Consider the following 19,305-nt stretch of genomic DNA (forward strand, 5'->3'; position numbering starts at 1 on the left):
TGTGTGTGTGTGTGTGTGTGTGTGTGTGTGTGTGTGTGTGTGGGCATGTTTTCGTGAAATATCAGGACACAAATGTGTATAATGACATGGGTATGACATAGGTATTACAAAAAGAGGGTGAAATATGAGGACGTTCCCCATGTCCTCACTTTTCAAAATGCTTATAAATCACACAGAATTAGTTTTTTTTCACAGAAAGTGAACTGCACAGTCTCCTGTGAGGGCTAAGTTTAGGGGCAGGGGCAGTGTAAGGGGATAGAAAATACGGTTTGTACAGTATAAAAACCATTACGCCTATGGAATGTCCTCACATTTCACAAAAACAAACATGTGTGTGTGTGTGTGTGTGTGTGTGTTTGTTATTGGATATTGCTAGTTCTGTCCAGTGTTATCTTGTGATACTATAAAAGGCACAATATGTAAGATTTTTGGAAACCCACTGGAGCAATTTTGTTGACTTGTGTACTTACAATTTCCCAGAATATTTGAATCCAGAGAAATAAGCAATTTTAACCAGGTCATCAAGCTACGCCTTTGTTTTGAATAAGCGACCGCTAGTGGTGAAAAATTACATCTTGTGGCTTTACGTTTTTTTTTAAACACGGTTTCCATTTCATTTCAATTTTAGATAATATTTTAGTAATTGTGTTGTGGTTTTTTTGGTCATTTTTTAAATGTCTTTATAGTTTTTTTGTTTGTTATATTATTACATCAAGTTAAACTTAATGAAACGTTGGTAACTAGATGAAATAAAATAACTTTTTTATATTTTATTTCAGATAATGTTTATTTTATTTCAAGTGACAAAAACTTTTTTTATGGTTTTAGTTTTAATTTACTATAATAACCCTGGTTCTATCAAATACTAACTTCTAAAACTCTAACTTCTAAATTTTGTATTTATTTAGTTAATAATAAAATAAATGTTGTTATATAATAAAATATTTTTGCTCCGTTTTCCTGGAAGAGGAAGTCTTTTCAAATTCATATCTGATAAAAGTTTATTTTGGCAACTTTTAGTATATGGACGGTCCCAAAGCTATCAGACATATGCCTTAAAGACAAAGTCACATACTCGTTCACCAATAATGTCCAAAGAGTTTAATATTATAATCATTGGACCAAATTTACAAGCGCAATACATCACGCTGGTCTAACTAAATCCCAATCAGGGCTGAAAATCAGCTTCCAGTCTATTAAATGTCATTCCGTTCTTGACCCGCAGGTTCTTTTAAGAGCTCTTCTAAACTTACCAACCAGCGGTCTGCATTTGACCAGTCACTAATAGAGTATTTATAGCAGATGTATCAGTGGGGGCTGGCATCTTCCCATTGGGGCCTGTTTGGGAATGCCTGCTAGGGCACGGTCACTTTCCTAATATATCCCATATCCCCGTTTCAGCTTCAAGACAGCACTCCGGCTCTCCATTCACAGTGTATATGTGTGAGAGTGTGTGAAACTGTTTATGCATGTTTTGATGCTGTTGATGACCCGCTTTATGACCTTACAACCTTCATATTGATGACGGGCACCATGATGCAGAGTACGGACGCAAGGGAAACTGAGATCGACCTGAGGGATGCAGGGGATGGAGAGGACGACGAGGGACAACAGACGTGGAAGACGCAGCTGGAAACCGTCCTGGAGGAAGAGGAAGAAGAAGATTTGATCTCTACACAGAGTGACACCAGGCCTCTTATCAATGAACGGGACCCAAGACAGATAAATGAGTGTCTTAAGGTAATCACTGCATCAGACTACACAATGTTTTTATTGTAGCACTATAGAGAATATAGAATGTCACTTTTGATGGTGACAGAGACTGGTGGAGCTTTGGACCAAGAAGATACTAATACTACTTGGTGAAATCATGACAAACCGCTATTGATAGTGAGCGTTTAGACTACAGTCTCAAAATCTCCAAGCCATTAAATCTCGATTTCCAGTACAAATATCTAAACATTCTTAAGTCAAGATACATTTACTTAAGAAGCAACATGATTTAAATATTATTCTTCTGAAAAAAATCCGTCAATGGGGTGAAAAAAAAACTTAATTCAAAGGGAAAACAAGATTCTTTTTTCATAACCATAGAAAAACAAGACTTAAGAAATTTAGGTACATTTATCAAAATTCACTGAGTTTATTCTTAAAACAAGAATAAATATGAAATTGAACAATTCAAAAGGGACAACTTCAAAAGATACATTTTTGACTGATAGCTATTCTTGCTTAATATTGATAATTTTTTTAATGACTTGTCTTGAGATATTAATTCTTGCTTTGTTTTCAGAAAACCTAAAACCTTTTCATTTTAATGACATTTTGGTAGTTAGATTAGGCTAAATTAGATTGAATTTACTGAATACTCTGATCCAAAGTAAAGAACATTGACATTGTAGACAACCACAGCTGGTAGCAGGAGATGGATTAGAAGAACATGTGTGAATATCTTCAATGATGTGGACAATAATAGCAACCGCTTCTTGAATGAGACGACCAGACTAATTACACAGCTAACGTTACTACTTGCAGTAGTTTCAGGGCTACTGTAGCATTATTTATGTTATGAACCATTGCTAATAATAAATTGCTGATTGCAGTATTCAATTTAAAATACTTGAAGAGGTTAAAATACATACCAAATACTGTGTAGTAGCCTACCACAAACAGAAATGAGAAGACGGACCATATGCTACACACGGAGCTGCTGCCTTCAGTGCTATAGGGATTATCGTAAATACTAGCTTCCTAGTTGAGAAAAAAAACAAAACAAAAAAACAAACCTGGACATGAACCTCACAATTTGAATGCGATGAGTTCGTAATTACGACTACTTCAGAAGTGGGAAGTAGGAAATTTCCAATAGCACGTGAAGACAGCAGAAGTCCCACCTTTCATTTAAAACAGCCAATTATCTTAGCTGGGGTCATTTGTTTTAGAACATTTATGATGCACATTAGCCTACTATGAGCTATAAAAGCTACAAATATTTGTATTACCATTGTTGTCATATATATTTGGCGATGTAATGCATTAGTGAAAATTAGCGTAACCTGCCTTTATCACTATTCATGTAGATGTAGAACCTAATTTCTTTTAAACTTAGAATGATGTCTGAAACTAAATCATGATTTTTGACTACTGCCAGTGTCATTTATATTAGTGAAATATTAGCATAGCCAGTGCAGCCAGCTTTGTCTTTCCCTTTTCAGATTTAAATGGAGAATTCAATTCAATTCAATTCAAATTTATTTGTATAGCGCTTTTCACAATACACATTGTTTCAAAGCAGCTTCACAGAAAGTGCATTTCATAAATGTACATTGAAAAATGTTAGAAAAGAGAATGTTAAAGAAAAAATGTTAGGATAAGTTAATCAATCATGTATTATTTTAGGCCATAACAACGCTGGCGTTGAGTCGTCTCTTCACAGGCGTCGAGTCGTCTCATCACAGGGGCATCTGAAGTCTCCATCAGAGGCTGGATACAAATTGGAGCTGACGAACTAGTTACCTCGGGACTAGTGTCCCGAGATAACAATGTCCCGAGATAACAAATCATGTCTAAAATGTACAATCAAACCTAAATCATGATTTCTTGGGGGATTTAATGTAGGCTATGTTAGTAAACGATTAGCATAGCCAAATATTAGTTTAGCCAGCAGCTTCTTTCCCTGTTTGTGTAAAATGTAGTAGGCCTAGGCCTACGAATGACTAAAATTAATAAAAGGGGGCATTTTCCAAGATGGCTGTCAGGTCACCTACTAACTATCATTAAATCGACATATTCAGGGGGAACAAAATATTCTGCTTAACTAAATGTTCTCTTTCGACAGATTAGTTTTGAGGATGTGATAGCAGAGCCAGTGTCGGTGCGCAGTGGGGATCGGGTGTGGATATGGAGTAATGCTCTTTTCGAAGTGTCCAGGGTCTGGTTTTACCGTATCCTCACGGTTCTTCTGGCTGTCCCGGTGTCCCTCATTGCTGGGATAGTTTTTGCCATCCTCGGCTTCATTCACATCTGGTACGAGCAGATTACATGCTTTTAACCAAAGCGACTTATATTGCATTACCTTATATTGCATTACAGAGGAATGCACTGGATCAATGAATATTAAGATTGCGTTTGGTCTTTCATGCAAAAATCTCCAGCATAAATTCCTGTGTATGAAACATGCTAAACACAAACCTTATAAAGAATTGATGGGTTAATGTGTTACCAGTAAGTAGGCATTATTTATTTTCAATTCAGTGAAATGCTAAGCTTCCACTTTTTACTCTGTTTCAGGTTCTTTACACCATGTGTGCAGGTTGTCTTGATAAACACCGGATGGTTGCAAACTTTATGGAGCAGCGTTTTAGACATACTCATCCTACCCTTCTTCCAAAGCGTAGCCAAGTGCTGCAGAGGGATTAGTGTTGTTTTCACACAGGAATGAGAAACATTCACTGGAATCAGTTGAATCAATTCAAATGGGAATTCACATTGAACTTTTGGGCAGATGTGTGGCCATCTGACTCCTGGTGCCTGATGTCAAGGGGGACCATGCCCAAATGCCAAGCGGGATGAATGTTAACTCACTGCCAAAGACTGACAAGAAAAAGATAATTGGAAACGCATGAAGGTTGCTTATGTATGAATGTATTTTTAAAGGGACAGATCACCCAATGATGACAATTCTGTCATTTACTCACCATCATGTTGTTCAAAACCTATATGATTTTATTTTATATTTATGTTCCATGAAATAAATAAAGTCATACAGGTTGGGAATAACATGAGGGTGAGTAAATCATGACAGAATATTCATTTTTTGATGAACTAACCCTGTGTATTTTATACAGACTTAATCAATATTTTCTTTTTGTTAAATAATATATTAATTTCCTACCAAATGTGCCATAAAATGTGTTTGCAGCTGGTGCGGGTCGAGAAATCCTGCCTTTTGGCTAATGATTATGGTAAAACATACGGCTATTATCATCTATTTTGTATTCTGATGACCTGTTTTGCATTGCATTGAGGACATGTGTGTTCTTTGAAGTATTCTCAAGGCAAAAGCCCTTTCATTTGAAAAAATAACCAATTGTTCCAAACTATTCAATGAAATTGCTCACTCTTCATATGCTAATATGAGGCCACCGCAATAACAGCAAGGAGTGATTCAGTTATATAATGCACTCTGTTGTAAACAATTAATCTGCTGTAGACATTTTAACCGGATTAGCTCCATTGTAGCACACCCTAGTGTTGGGGAGATCAGATCCATGCGCTTCCCATAATTTCGTCTTAAAATGCTCTTCAAAATGACCATGCAAAAGTCTCTCGAGGTCTTAAAGGGATAGATACTTCTGTGGGACATAAAAGAATAAATGTTAAGAATTAAAATGTTTGAGTGAACTATCCCTTCCAGTAGAGCTCAGGGTACAGATGAATCACGGATCTATAAATAATGGCAATCAAATGGGTGTCTGTTACTTGGCAAAGGAAAACACAAACATGGCTTGACACACCCCAAGAGAGTGTGTAGATGCTAAAAATTGCCTAACATATCAGTATGAAGTTTCATTGGATGTCTAAAATTAAAGTTTAAAAAGCAGCTTTTGCAACCATGTACAGAATATCAACCTTTATTTTTCATATTTCAGGAGGACATCGGTAGAAAATACAAAGAGATAACTGAAGGTTTTCAATAAAGGGAGATGTTTCAGTGCGGGTGGATGTACACATGGTTGGTGGATCAACTAAAAGCGCAAGTGCATAGAAAATCGTAACATTTCACAGTCTGATCCAGTAAACTTGAAAACAACCAGTGGCACCTCCCATAGAACAAAACTAAACTGCAATTCACATTCTTGTCATTTTTATGTCTTCTCGTGTTACATTTGAATTAAATAAAGAAATGGAGTGGAATGAAATGCTTATACAAATTATGAATATACATTTGACCCTAAAACGAAAAAAGTCTTTCCTCATAAACACAGCCTTGTGAGATGGTTTAAAAACTCAAAATTCCCAATATCTCCATGTTCTACCTGGCAGTATTGGATAACTAAAACAATTGCTCAGTCTATATGAGAACGGAAATCAAGCAAAGTATAAACAAGGCTTCAGGGAAGTCAAAAAAACGTTTGTTGAAATGAAGAGGGTCTCATTTTTTGTTTTTTAAACGAGTATAAAGGACTAAAACGTGGAGGAAAGGGTAGTTATGCCACCTGAATCATCTGGCCCACTGTGTCCTCTTCATCCTGCTCAGATTTCTGGAAAAGGAAGATAAATAAAGATGATTGAAATTTCATCAACATGACGTGCTATGAGGGGATGACTGGTGTTGGGTGAACTCTTACCTGTTTGTACCATGAGATTTTTCTGCTAGTGATCAAATTGTCTGATATATACAAAATATTAGTGACTGACTCAACTACATTTCAAACCATCTATGAGATTTATTCATCAGTTATTGAGTCTAAAATATATATTACATTTTATATGCAACCCCAGTTTGCACCACAGAAACTGAATAATTAACATGGGGGTAAAAAACTGCAAGGCAATACTAACAAAGTATAAATGAAGAACAATGGTTTATTTGCATAAAAAGGGCATATATCATCAAGTAACAAACATAACTGCAATGTAAATGCAAACAAGAGCCCACATACAGCCCGCTGTAAGAAACATAAAATGGCAAAAGCAACAACAAAGACAGAAGAGCGTTGAAAGGTGCAAGCCAAGCCATACATCACAAATGAAAACAGATCATTTTGAATGGCTATTCATATCAGTAAGATGGCAAAGGGACAAATAAACACAGCTTAATACATCGTAGCATCCATCACAAGCAGTTTACAGCATGGAAGGACAAACGGCAGAAATGCAGACAGAACAAAGACGTCAAGGTTGAAGATTACCCTTTAAAGTAGCAGTTCAACATTTAAGACAAGAAACCTTTAACATTGACAGGGTAAAATGCGCTAATCGCCCATGTTTACAGCTGAAGCTTTTAGAAAGAAGCCGTTTCCAATTAGCAGAGATCTTTAGGCTGCACACTAAGATGTGCAGCTAAGTAATGAAATTATTAAAGGAATTAAAAAAGCCGCGAGGAAGCATAGCAGTTACAAACATGGGCACTAAGTTGTACATTGTATTTACTCACACTATAGAACATATATACTAAGATCTTAGTATGCATGTTCAGTTCAACTAGTTGGAAATGACAATAAACTCACAGACAGAGACAGTTCGGACATGAATATGTCACAGACGCATGAGGTAGCTCAGGCACAGAGCCGCAGCGCATGTATGATCTAAGTTAAATTAGGTGTATATAGTGAGTTCAGTCTCTTGGATGGGACACGGGCTGGGATTGGATAGTTTACCCCAGAGGCGGGGCAGAGGTGGCTGGCCAATGAGAGCTGAGCTCAAGCCCCTCGCTCACCTTAAGAGCCTGCATGGCCATTTCTTCTTTTTCCTTCGGAGAAAAGAAGCGTCCACCGTCTCCACGCTTCCTGGCCATGGCGTGACGATGACGGGACTCGTGCAGGTATTTCTGGAAGGGGATGGTAAAGAAAACATATTGAATAGATGGTCACGGTACAGGAATATTCGCATACATGCTGTGTTGAACAGAAACCTGTCGAAAATTATTCCGATTTTTGAATAAAGTCAATTAAATGATTAATAAAATACAGAAAATTAATAATCAGAGCTGGTTGGCTGTTCCTAATGACAAAGATAATTGCAAATTCACACTTCAATATGCAAATAAATGCATGCAAGAAGACCAATCAAACCAAATTCTGCAATGATAAAAAAGTAAAAAAAAACTGAATCTGTAGGTTAACCCTCTGGTGCTCTTCAGTCATTTCTGACCGGGAAAAAATTCTGTTTTGAAATGTTAAAAATCACTGCTTCATCGGAATGATATGAAACTTACATTTACATTTATGCATTTGGCAGACGCTTTTATCCAAAGCGACTTGCATTGCATTCAAGGAACACATTTTACATTTTTGTCAATTCTTGCTTTCCCTGGGAATCGAACACATGACCTTGGCGTTGCTAGCGCCATGCTCTACTGTTTGAGCTATAGGAAAGCTACACACACAAAAACTTGGTGACTTTTCTAGCATTAGGTATGTAAACACACAAAAAAATTGGGGACATGAGTCGAGCATGCTATGTGATCATTGAAAAAAAGTAGCGCTCATTGTCTTCGTTCATAAATGACCGACCATAGGAAATGAATGGGAAATCGGCAAAAACACAAAAATTCTCTGAATATTTTTGTGTATAATCTACAAATCGGCCACGATGCTGAAAAAAAGTACACAGCAGTAAAGGGGTGACAACATTATTAATTAAAGTAAAGGGGTGACTTTTCTAGCATTAGGTATGTAAACACACAACAAAATTGAGGGCATGATTCGAGCATAATAAGTGGTCATAAAAAAAAAACTCCCACTTGTGCTCTTCGGTCAAAAGTGACAACATAGGTAATGAATGGGAAATCGGCAAAAACACAAATTCACAGAAAAAACCTACATTTATAACAAACAAAAAAATATCTTAAACTTTATAATAAATAGTCTTTGAGATTTTTTAAATATATATTCAAATCCATCAACAACAAAAAAATCATTAAATTTGTTCAAAACAGAACTAGGGAATTCTCAAGCCTCTCCATAGAGACCTCTAGTGAATATACCCATGGTTGCATGCAGGGCCGGCCCTGACCAATTTGCTGCCCTAGGGAAGATTTTACTTGGTGCCCCTTGTATCAAGGTTTAGCACTACATGTTTTCAGTCTAAGTTGCGGAAACACTGGTACTGTTTTATTTTTTAATGCATTGATGTTTTTTAATTTTTATTGTTGTTGTTTTATATGATGTCCAGTCTACCCCGTCATTATGTTCATGATATTATTATTATTATTTTTTTAAAAAGGCTGATGATAGTTAAACTATACAAAAATAGCACCTACGCCACATTACAGCTTAAACACAAATAACAAGTAATTGCATGTAGCATTCATGCACAAACTATTGAGAACTAGCAAAAGTGTTTGTTTTCCAGTAGATGGCAGCAAACTTCCACTAATATGCACATTCATGTTTTCATCATGAATTAAACTGAGAAATTTTGATATTTAATGTGAAATTTACATAAAATGTTGCTATTTTAAATAAACCTGTATATAAATATCATTACTAATTTCGGCAAATACATTTTAAAATGTCCATATGTCCCCTTAAAACTGCACAACTGTAGAGTAAAAACATTAGGCTATTAAAAAAGTGATATTACATGCGTTTAAAAAAACAGATATGATTTTTTTGGGGACAAAATACAATGTCTGTGGCCACTAGAGGACCCAGAACAGCTGCTTGCATATAGTTTAAGGTAAAACTGGAATTAATTAGCGTACATTAGTATTTTACTATTATGCAATTAAATAAATTGTTCATTCATTACATCACTTGACCTCTGCCTTAACACTGCAAAAAATACTCTTCTTATTTAGTAATTTTTTCTTGTGTCCAGTCCAAACATCAAAAAAATCTTAAATCAAGATGTATTTACTAGTAAAATGACATTAGCTAACTGCTAATTAGCTAATTATCTAAATGAAGTCAGTTTTAGCTTAAAACTAGCACAATTATCTGCCAAATGGGGTGAGAAAAATGATCTTATTTCTGTTTGGGACAGAAACAAGAAACAAGATTTCAATCAGAAACAAGATTATTTTTCTCACCCCATTGGCAGATCATTTAGCTTGTTTTAAGCATAAACTGACTTAAGAAAAAATATCTAGTAAATGCACCTTGGTTTAAGAATTTTTAGATATTTAGACTAGAAACAAGACAAAAATACTAAATAAGAAGAGCATTTTTGCAGTGTTTCCCTTATCTTGCCTGCATCAGAGGGCTTCTGTTTTTTATGACACTACAATTTGGCCATCCGTCATAAATTATCAGGCAACTTTCACCGTGTCTACACCTGGCGCGAGCGGCCAAGCACCCTAAAATATGAAAGCAATCCTGTCTACATTAGATGCGGCGAGAGGCGACGCGACACAACAAATTCCCAAAGTTAAACTGATCACGCGTTATATTTCTGACGCACTTCAAGTAGCTCGGCGGGGGAGATTGATGAGGCGGACCGGGAAGATGCGGGGGAATAGGTTAAGTTTTTGTTGCGCTTTATTTGGTAATATTTCAAATTAATATGAATAAAATAGTATCAGTAATAAATGTTGGCGCCCCTAGCATTTGCCTATTCCGCCTATGCCACGGGCCGGCCCTGGTTGCATGATTTCTTAAATAATTCCAAAAGAGGGTGCTAATCTGCCTTCAAAAAAATATATTTTGAAGGCCTAGTCTCTATTTTAACCTGAAATACTGCAATAATTAAAAAAAAAATTTTAAATTCTTTTTGTATAATTTTCAATGGCAAAAATAGACCATAATTATTGCATAAATATAAAAAAATACCATCAAATCATCTCAAAATACAAAATAAACAAGAACAAATATTATTGATAAAAAATAAATTGCATTGGTTTTACTGGGGTGGAGGAAGTTTAATTTTTAGGTGTCCGGTCACTTATGACTGGGAAGACAACCAATGCAACCCCTAAACGAAGAGCACCAGAGGGTTAAGCAGTTCAGGCTGAATTAACTGCAGAAGTTTAGTACTGCACTGTAATGAATTTCATGAATAATACACAATATTAATACTAATACCACATTGTAAAGCTATACATGCTTATGGTTTAGCTTGAAAAGGGGAAAAAAAAATCAAATAAAAAAGAAAATACCTAAAGAAAATAAAAAGGATATTTTATATATTGTAATATGTGTATATGCCAAACAATATTTTTAATTAAAAAATTATAATATAAAGTAAAGAAAATTCATAATCAGAACTACTTTGCTGTTCTTATGATGATAAAAAGATCAGAGGATGGTTAAATTAAAACGAGTATAACAGAAACATCACAATATATTTAAAAATATATATATATATATAATGAGTCATATATATTATACTGGTCACTGCAGATAAAGTTGCAGTAAAATTATACATACTCTTCTCTCTTTGGGTATTTTGCCCTCAGCCTCTAGTTTTGCACGGGCTTGTCTCCTTTTGAGAATCCGGTGATACTGTTTAGCGTTGACGTACAGAGGTTCCTCCTCCAGCATCTCTGCTCCAGGAAGAGGAATGCGCTGCATGGTGGGAACCGACCCACCACCCCCTGGGACCATCTGATTCAATTATAAACAAAACACAAACGTTAGGAAATATGACATAAATAGCAAAAAGTCCCTTCGGTTATAGATCAAAGTGACCAGAAATGCTCACCATGACCATTCCTCCAGCATTGACCATGTTTCCTGCCATGGGAAGAGTGACCGTCACTGTGCCCTGACCGGTGTTAGTGGTGTTTGTGTTGGATCCAGCTGAGACTAACTGAGCTCCTGCCAAAGATGAAGCTGGAATGGTGATCATTCCTGGACGGGGGGAAAAAGAAATGCGCTCAATGCATATCGTATGAAGAGTCCATTGAAAGTATGACTAGCGTAACTAACTTTTAACTGCTTAAAAGTGCATGAATGTTAATGGGTTAGTTTAGTAGTAGAGTAGCAGTGTTACCCTGCTGCAGGATGGTCCCATCCGCATTAACAGGCTGGTAAACGATGGTCTGTCCTTCAGCGGTTTGAGCCACCTGCTGACCCTGTACAGTGATCTGCTGCTGACCCTAAGGATATACAAAGGACGAGTGTTTATTTAACATGAACTTTATTAATAATGTGTATCTAACTGCAAGAGAGTAACTTCTAGCAGGTACACCTTTATATTTGTTCAAATGTGTGTCAAAATGAAGTTAGCAAACCTGGAAAATATCGTAGGATACCTGGTTCTGTCCGGCAGTGACTGCCGTCTGTGGCTGTTGAATGATGATCTGTTGGGTCTGTCCCTGCTGACCCTGTAACTGTAATGTCTGTCCACCAGGAAGCTGGATCTGACTGGGTTGTACCAACTGAATCTGTGCCAAATGTAATAGTTTCATTACAATTACATCCCCAATATATCATGGAACACTATGTTTATGTGGCCTTCAACCTTTTTGAATATTTGTAGGCTGCATGACGTTTACAGTTGTTACTGATTTACTGGATAAGATTTTTTTTTCTCATTAATAACATTTTCTACCTGATAAAATATTTTAGAGCTTGTCATAAATGTATATTCATTATAAAAATGCACATAGAGTTAAAATATGGCTTCCTCATTTATCCAGGTTTTCCAAGACTGTGGGGAATCCTGGTTCTTCAAAGACAAAAGTTGAATTCAAATAAGAAATATTTAGATTTTTTTTTTGTTATTTTAAATCAATTTAACTGGTTGAGAACCACTGCTATAGCATTACTAAAGTATTAAAATAAATAGAGAAATTAAATAAGTTAAAAATGTTACTTTTTTTAACCAGCAATTGCATGTAAAAGGAGCTCCACCCACCTGCTGCAGCCCCTGTGTACCAGATACTGGTACTTGCATGATGGTTTGACCTTGTCCTCCTGTCATGGCCTGAACCATTATGGGCTGCCCAGAGGAAGTGATGAGCTGACCCCCGCTGACTTGTACCATAAGAGGCTGCCCTTGGACCTTAGAAGATGATGCAAGCAAAAAAATCATTTATTTTATGTCAACTTTAAGATAATTTACCTCTGAACATAACACAGGATTGTATTAATATGGAAGCCTATTGCCGTCACATGAGAAAAAAAATCATGCTCCAGTAAATCTGAACTATGACCTACTAAATCGAAATTATGACAGTGCAAATGTCATAAATAAATTCTAAATTTCATAATTTCAGCTTTTTATATCATAATTTAGATTTTTTTTAATCTTATAATTTCATTTAGATTTTTTTAAATCATCATTTCATAATAACCTCATAATTATGACAGTTTTTAAGTCATAATTTTAACTTTTCATCTCATAAAGATGACTTAGCATGTCATGGGTTGGATTTTTTTTTGTTACTTTTTAAGTCAGTTTCACCTTTTGACATCATAATTGCAACTTTTTAAGTCATCGTTTCATCATAATCTCATACTTATAATTTAGTATGTGAATTTCTACTTTTTATGTAATCATTATAACTTTTTAATCTAATAATTTTGTTTTTTTAAATCCCAATTTCCACCTGTCAAAAGTCATAATTTTCACTTTTCATCTCATAATGATGAGTTATTAGTATGGCATAATTTTGACTTTTTGTAATAATTCTGACTTTTTAAAATCAATTTTAACTTTTGACCTTGTCTTTTTGAATCATAATGTCAATTTTTAAATAATTTCCACTTTTCAAAAGTAATACTTTTCACTGTTCATCTCATAATGATGACTTAGTGTGAGACAATTTTGGACTTTTTGTAATAATTCTGACCTTTTCAGTCAATTTCAACTTTTGATGTCATAATTGCGACTTTTTAAAACATCATTTCATAATAATCTCATAATTATGATTTAGTATGTGAATTTCGACTTATGTCAATAATCACTTTTTAATCTCATAATTTTATCTTTTTAAATCATAATTTACACTTTTCATCTCATAATGATGACTTAGTATGGCATAATTTTGACTTTTTGTAATAATTCTGACTTTTTAAAATCAATTTTAACTTTTGACGTCAAAACTGCAACTTTTTAAGTCATCATTTCATAATAATGATTTAGTATGTGAATTTATACTTTTTATGCCATAATTATAACTTTAATCTCATAATTTTGGCTTTTTAAATCATAATGTCAATTTTTAAATAATTTTTCCACTTTTCAAGTCATAATTTTCACTGTTCATCTCATAATGATGACTTAGTGTGTGATCATTTTTTACTTTTTGTAATAATTCTGACCTTTTCAGTCAATTTCAACTTTTGATGTCGTAATTGCAGCTTTTTAATCGCATAATTTTGGCTTTTTAAATCATAATTTAAAAAAATTACATCATAATTTCCACTTTTCAAAGGTCAGTTTTCACTTTTCATCTTACATTTACATTTAGTCATTTAGCAGACGCTTTTATCCAAAGCGACTTACAAATGGGGGCAATAGAAGCAGCTAGAGCAGTCGAAGGGCAACAATATCAGCAATATGTAATTGCTGTAACAAGTCTCAGTTAGTCTAGCACAGAAGTATACAAATTTTTTTTTTTTTTTTAAATAAATTAGACAGACAGACAATGAATAGAATGATAAGTGCTATTCTCGATCGGTCAGGTGTTGCTGGAAAAGATAATCTTATAATGATGACTTTTTGTAATAAATCTGTCTTTTGTAATAATTCTGTTTTTTTTTTTTGTGGCAGAAATGGGCTTCCATACATTTATGAATATTAAATATTTCAGTTTGTAAAAGCTGTTTTATTATGACATTATGATATACATTGAAATTATGCAAAACACAGATGCATGCAAGAAAATGCAGTGCATGTGAATGCCCGAAATGTAAGAAGTGGGTGGTGCAGCTGTTCTGTACTTATTGGAGACTTTATAATGCAGTTTGCAAAACAAAGCATGCTAAAAACTCATGCATGTGGGGGTTCTTTGGACACGGAAATTCTTGTTGTAAATCATAGTGAGTGGTAAACTTAAACTGAGACAGATGCAAAAAGCACAGGTCACAGATATCTGATATCTTAACATTGCATTCAACATTATTACAATGAAATACAAGCAAACCGCTCTCAGACTCAGATCAGAGGCGATGCGAGTTGAAATGGCATGCATGGAGATGCGGAGACAGCAGAGGGGCTCAGAGAGCCAACCACTACCTGAAGAACCTGCTGGGCTGCAGTCTGGCCTACCTGAGGCTCAGTCTGCAACTGCACCGCAGTCACTGTGCCCTGGGCCAGAGATAAGGGACCGTCACCATACTACATACTGACTCACTTGACTCGCAGAGATTAGTAAAAACACACACAAAATATACCACACTGGTATGCTTTATTACTACATATACTAGCCAGTGCATTTTTGCTGCAATCTGTAAATTTCACACATTACCTGTTGTTGGATCTGTCCACCGCTGGTCTGCACCACTATCTGCTCGCCACTAGTTGTCGTAGTGGTGGTGTATTGCTCCATGTTTGCTGTCTGACTTCTGTGGGTTATGAGCGATGAGATCAAAATGGAACTTAAGTCTGAAAAATAGCAACAACACGTTGTTGCATAAATCTGATCTCTTATGCAACAGCACATGCATCTAATGAAAGAAGCTTAAAAGATAACGCTTCACTGAATTGCTGGGTCACAAAATACATAATTTTAGTATCAAGTCAGCTCTTTAAAGTATCATCTCTGTTTATGAGATTAGTGAGCAGATTCTACATTTATTTGTGCGAGTTGTTTTTTTACTTAACACCAGCAAAAACAATAATAAAAAATGTCTGATCTCACAATTCACTGTATTGCTACCTTTGCATAGTTATTGTTTACTAGAAAAAAGTACTAAAAAGGTGAGAGGAAAAAAATATTTTAGATTAGCACAAATTGGTTTTATTTTAAGTTCTTTGGAGTACTATATAAAAAAAATGGTACACAAATTGTATCAAGGTGTATATCATAGTAATACCTTTTGATACCACAACTGTATCATGGTAAACAGTACATTTTGAAAAGAGGGTTTATGAAAGAATCACTTGTATGATTATTCTTACTCTTCTTGAGAAATATGAAACATGCATAAAAAACGAGATATTATAATTTTCTGTAAGAACCTTTGTTCTGATTATTATACATTCGTTTTGCTTTGTATCTTGAGTATTAAATGTGATAAAAGAAAAGGGACATTTTTCTGTTAATGAAAAACATTTTTCATATTTTTTTTTCAATTTGATATTATGTCTAAATTCTTTTTAAACCGAGAAGCAAAATAAAAATGTTTATAATCAGTTTTACAATATATGCAAATCTTAAAATATATGCAAATCTTATCCTATTCACATGCTATACTGAATGACATTAAGCATATTGTTGTTGACCTTGTAGATTTACTACAGTAATATAAATAACATATAGGAAACGTCGAGAAAACGAATAACTAAAAGCACAAAGAAAAGCACATTGTGTTTTTGTTTTGGTGGTAGTTTTTATTACCATTACATTTATCAGTTTCACCCGTCGAGTGTTTGTATCGTCAGACGTTTTTGTTGTGTTGCAACATACGTGTTTCTCACAGACGAAACTCTTTCTCCGTTAAACAGCACATTTTAAATACGACTACTCAACATTGCAGTGTTTATATCGTGTTAATAAAAATATGATGGCTTGTTTCTCTTTGTCTAAAATTGCTTGACGCTAGGTTAGCACAGCGATCTCCGTGTTCTCATGCACGAGCGTTTTCAGGTCAAGCCAATTATTAAAGCCTAACAAATATGAACACTTATCCTTATTTTGGTTTATTACACCCAATACATCAACCTACTGGCTCAAATCGACATTTAGGCTCTGAGAAAGTCAGAAAATACATAACAAAGAACGGCGCAAAACTGGGCCTATATGAAACGCTAGTGCTGCTTAACGGAAAAACAACGAAAATAAAACCATTCCTCGACATTGTTTATCGTTTTAACAACGTAATTAAAGGCATACACGTGCATGCCGTCCACTGAGTGGACCTTGACATACACAATCCACACTATTCCTGTTTATAATGATTTTAGTCATTTGGTTGGTCCGTCACACACCAATCCCCAGCTAACCGACCGAGTCCCGTCCCCTCCCAGCAGCCGCGCTCACTCACCGTCTTCGCCGCCGCCCGATGCACCTCTGATTGGCTCCGATAGCGGCGCTTGGAGCCCAATCACACGACGCGTCTCGCTCAGGAGCCAAAATGGCGCACTAGGAAAAAAAACACGACGTAGCTCAAACGCCCCTCCTACAATATAAGACCACGCCCCCTCACAACCCCTGCATACCTCTGACAGACGAAGAGCTGTGAATAAGACCAATACAGAAATAATAAACAATACGAAAAACCAAGTAACACAGCGGATAATAAATGAATAAATTAAATAAATGCATGCATGTAAGAATACAGCCAGTAGACGACTTAAAAAAATAATTAAGTTAACTAAACAATTAAAAAAAAAAATAGAAATGAGAAAAAAGCTATTTTTATTATTTATTTGATTAGATTATCATTTGATTTTCTAAATTGATTAAATGAAATATCCCTTAGAAAATTTATTTTTTAGGTATTTATCAGCTTTAGTCCCAAATGATATACAGTACATGTGTTTTTTGATTTAATGATTTTATTGGCTTTTCCTCTCTTTGCCGTTATAAAACCTAGCTATTATACTTTTCTGTAGCAAACTTATGCTATTATTATAGTGTTATGTATATCGCAAAAATCTATGTTTTGAGACTTTAGGTTATTTTATTAAATACTTAGATAAAATAAATTATTATGGAACAGTGGTGTTCTTTGTCAATGTTAAATATTTTTCATATTTAACATTTGTACATCTGTTTACAATGAGATTTTATTCTGCACCTGAAATATTTGCAGCTCTCGTTCTATTGACATGATTGAAAATACAAATGCTGTGCTGAATGATATTTGCCAAATGCTGTTTATTGACCTTGTTCTTTTGACAAGTTTCTCAGTACAATGCAAAGTAGGAAACATTAGGCTACAGGATGTACAATATTATGAAAAAACAAAACAAAAACAAAACTGTTTTAATAAAAGAGACCCAAAAAACTTCCCCACCTTTTAAAGTCTTTGTGAATTCAGGTCACCTTAGTGCAACAGGGTCTAGAACCCGTTTGATTCAAGTTAATAAACGTGGACTTCAAAAAGATGTATTTTTATTGTTCTTGGCAGTCACATTTAATGGTACAGCATTTTACACTTTGACTCAAGAAAAGCCATGTTTATCTTAAAACTTGAGGACTTATCTTTTTTTTTTTTAAACATGCAAACCCATCAATGAAATGTGTGGTCCACTGTCAACTATAACCCCTGAGGTATCTATTATATTACCTGTGCAAAAAAAAAAAAAGGACAAGAAAAGCACTCAAATCTTAAATCAGCTTACAGACTACAAATTAGCTTATTTATGAGTTGACAGTCAATAAAGTCCAAAAATATACATTTTCATATTTGATTAGGCTGCTAATTAGATGCACTCAATATTGTCGACATCCCAATGAAGGATGAGTTGCTGTTCTGAAAAAAAAAAAAACCTTTAACGTCATAGATAACATTAAACATTTTGTCTTGTTATTGAATATACAACTATTGCTGAATTAGCAACGAGGAATCATTATTTTTAATGCACTTATTTAATCTCTATGACCCATTATGTATTAAGATGATTGAATACCACGCAATGTGCCGTTTGTCAAATCTTTTCTTGCATCAGATGACTCTGTACCAAACAGAGAATAGCATTGGTAATACTGAAACAAAAGAATTTATCATTATTTGTGCATAGAAGGTATGCAAAGTGCAAAGTATATCCAAGCACACAGCAATGGCAGAGAACCAGACAGACGGCGAAGTGAGATTTGATTTATAGAATGACTAAAGTTTGGCTTAACTAGTTTCTCAAAGATCCAAACTGTAAGGTGTTAGTATAATGAAGTCTAAAAAACAAGTCTTAATGTACGTCAATGGTCTAAATATTACTGTTAAACACTTTCATCTGAATTTGCTCACACAATTAATGAGCAGGCTATTTTCTGAAGATACTTCTATTTTTACACTGGATTTAAAAAAAAAAAAACTTCTTCAAGGAGACTTCAAATACGCAAAATAAAGAACAAAGCCGAAAATCCTTTGGTGACGTTAAATACCTGATGCAGGAAACCAGCAATGAAAAATAAACACTTACATTAGTTTTAAACCACGCTTCAAGCTCGTGTCTGTGTATCTGTTGTATGCGTGTCAACTCGCATACATTTGAAATGTATGGCAACAAAATCACATCAAATCCTCTCTCTTTCAGCAGTGGATCAGAAAGCTTTTTTTGGGAAAATGCATGTTTTTCTCTGTTCCTGTCCTTGTAGTCAAATCTTGCTGAAAGCTGAATATTTGTCCCCATCTAGCCAGAAACAAATCGATTAGGCAGAATGGGTGTCTGGTAGGTGCTGGAACGCACACACACACATGGAGGGTCATGGGAAGGGTAGGCATTGTGGTTTCTCTCTTTGAATTTGATCCAGTCTTATGATGATCCATGTGTCTGTCACTCTAGAAGGTCCTACAGATGTCAAAA

The 19,305-nt window shown here is 35.0% G+C and overlaps 3 protein-coding genes across 40 annotated transcripts in view; 1 reads left to right on the forward strand and 2 right to left on the reverse strand.

The window, feature by feature from the left end:
* Positions 1 to 1,330: 1,330 nt before the first annotated feature.
* Positions 1,331 to 5,955, forward strand: cav4a (caveolin 4a). Its single transcript, XM_079844681.1, has 3 exons — positions 1,331 to 1,740; positions 3,839 to 4,026; positions 4,291 to 5,955. The coding sequence occupies exons 1-3, from the start codon at positions 1,522 to 1,524 to the stop codon at positions 4,439 to 4,441; spliced, it is 558 nt and encodes a 185-aa protein (XP_079700807.1). The 5' UTR covers positions 1,331 to 1,521; the 3' UTR covers positions 4,442 to 5,955.
* Positions 5,619 to 16,901, reverse strand: nfya (nuclear transcription factor Y, alpha). 38 transcript variants are annotated; one of them, XM_079844649.1, is made up of 10 exons: positions 16,821 to 16,871; positions 15,083 to 15,219; positions 14,851 to 14,922; positions 12,526 to 12,672; positions 11,921 to 12,052; positions 11,659 to 11,764; positions 11,368 to 11,516; positions 11,094 to 11,270; positions 7,442 to 7,552; positions 5,619 to 6,263 (listed from the first exon to the last, which is right to left on the reverse strand). In XM_079844649.1, exons 2-10 carry the CDS (start codon positions 15,161 to 15,163, stop codon positions 6,210 to 6,212), a joined length of 1,029 nt encoding a protein of 342 aa, XP_079700775.1. In that variant the 5' UTR covers positions 15,164 to 15,219; positions 16,821 to 16,871; the 3' UTR covers positions 5,619 to 6,209. The 38 variants fall into 38 exon arrangements, with proteins under 38 accessions (XP_079700775.1, XP_079700784.1, XP_079700777.1 ...); XM_079844658.1 differs by having other exon boundaries at positions 14,884 to 14,922; positions 16,821 to 16,867; XM_079844651.1 differs by having other exon boundaries at positions 15,083 to 15,179; positions 16,821 to 16,839.
* A 727-nt stretch (positions 16,902 to 17,628) lies between these two features.
* Positions 17,629 to 19,305, reverse strand: part of sort1a (sortilin 1a) — a 37,987-nt gene continuing 36,310 nt past the window's right edge. The window contains exon 20 of the mRNA XM_079844800.1: positions 17,629 to 19,290. Within this exon, the coding sequence (XP_079700926.1) occupies positions 19,276 to 19,290 (15 nt within the window). The 3' untranslated portion in view covers positions 17,629 to 19,275. The remainder of the gene's footprint in view (positions 19,291 to 19,305) is intronic.

The sequence above is a fragment of the Gobio gobio genome, assembly GCF_949357685.1.
Source record: "Gobio gobio genome assembly, chromosome: 19".
In the NCBI taxonomy this organism is placed as follows: Eukaryota; Metazoa; Chordata; class Actinopteri; order Cypriniformes; family Gobionidae; genus Gobio; species Gobio gobio.

What these genes read in the sequence shown, in the direction of transcription:
- nfya (XM_079844642.1), bottom strand. Translation starts at nt 15,277, where the DNA reads ATGTGCTGTTGCATAAGAGATCAGATTTATGCAACAACGTGTTGTTGC. An exon ending in GTGGACAGATCCAACAACAG is followed by an intron (nt 14,923 to 15,082) that starts GTAATGTGTGAA and finishes TCTCTGGCCCAG; the next exon opens with GGCACAGTGACTGCGGTGCA. An exon ending in CAGCCCAGCAGGTTCTTCAG is followed by an intron (nt 12,673 to 14,850) that starts GTAGTGGTTGGC and finishes TCATCTTCTAAG; the next exon opens with GTCCAAGGGCAGCCTCTTAT.
- cav4a (XM_079844681.1), top strand. Translation starts at nt 1,522, where the DNA reads ATGACGGGCACCATGATGCAGAGTACGGACGCAAGGGAAACTGAGATC. An exon ending in AGATAAATGAGTGTCTTAAG is followed by an intron (nt 1,741 to 3,838) that starts GTAATCACTGCA and finishes CTCTTTCGACAG; the next exon opens with ATTAGTTTTGAGGATGTGAT. An exon ending in CTCGGCTTCATTCACATCTG is followed by an intron (nt 4,027 to 4,290) that starts GTACGAGCAGAT and finishes ACTCTGTTTCAG; the next exon opens with GTTCTTTACACCATGTGTGC.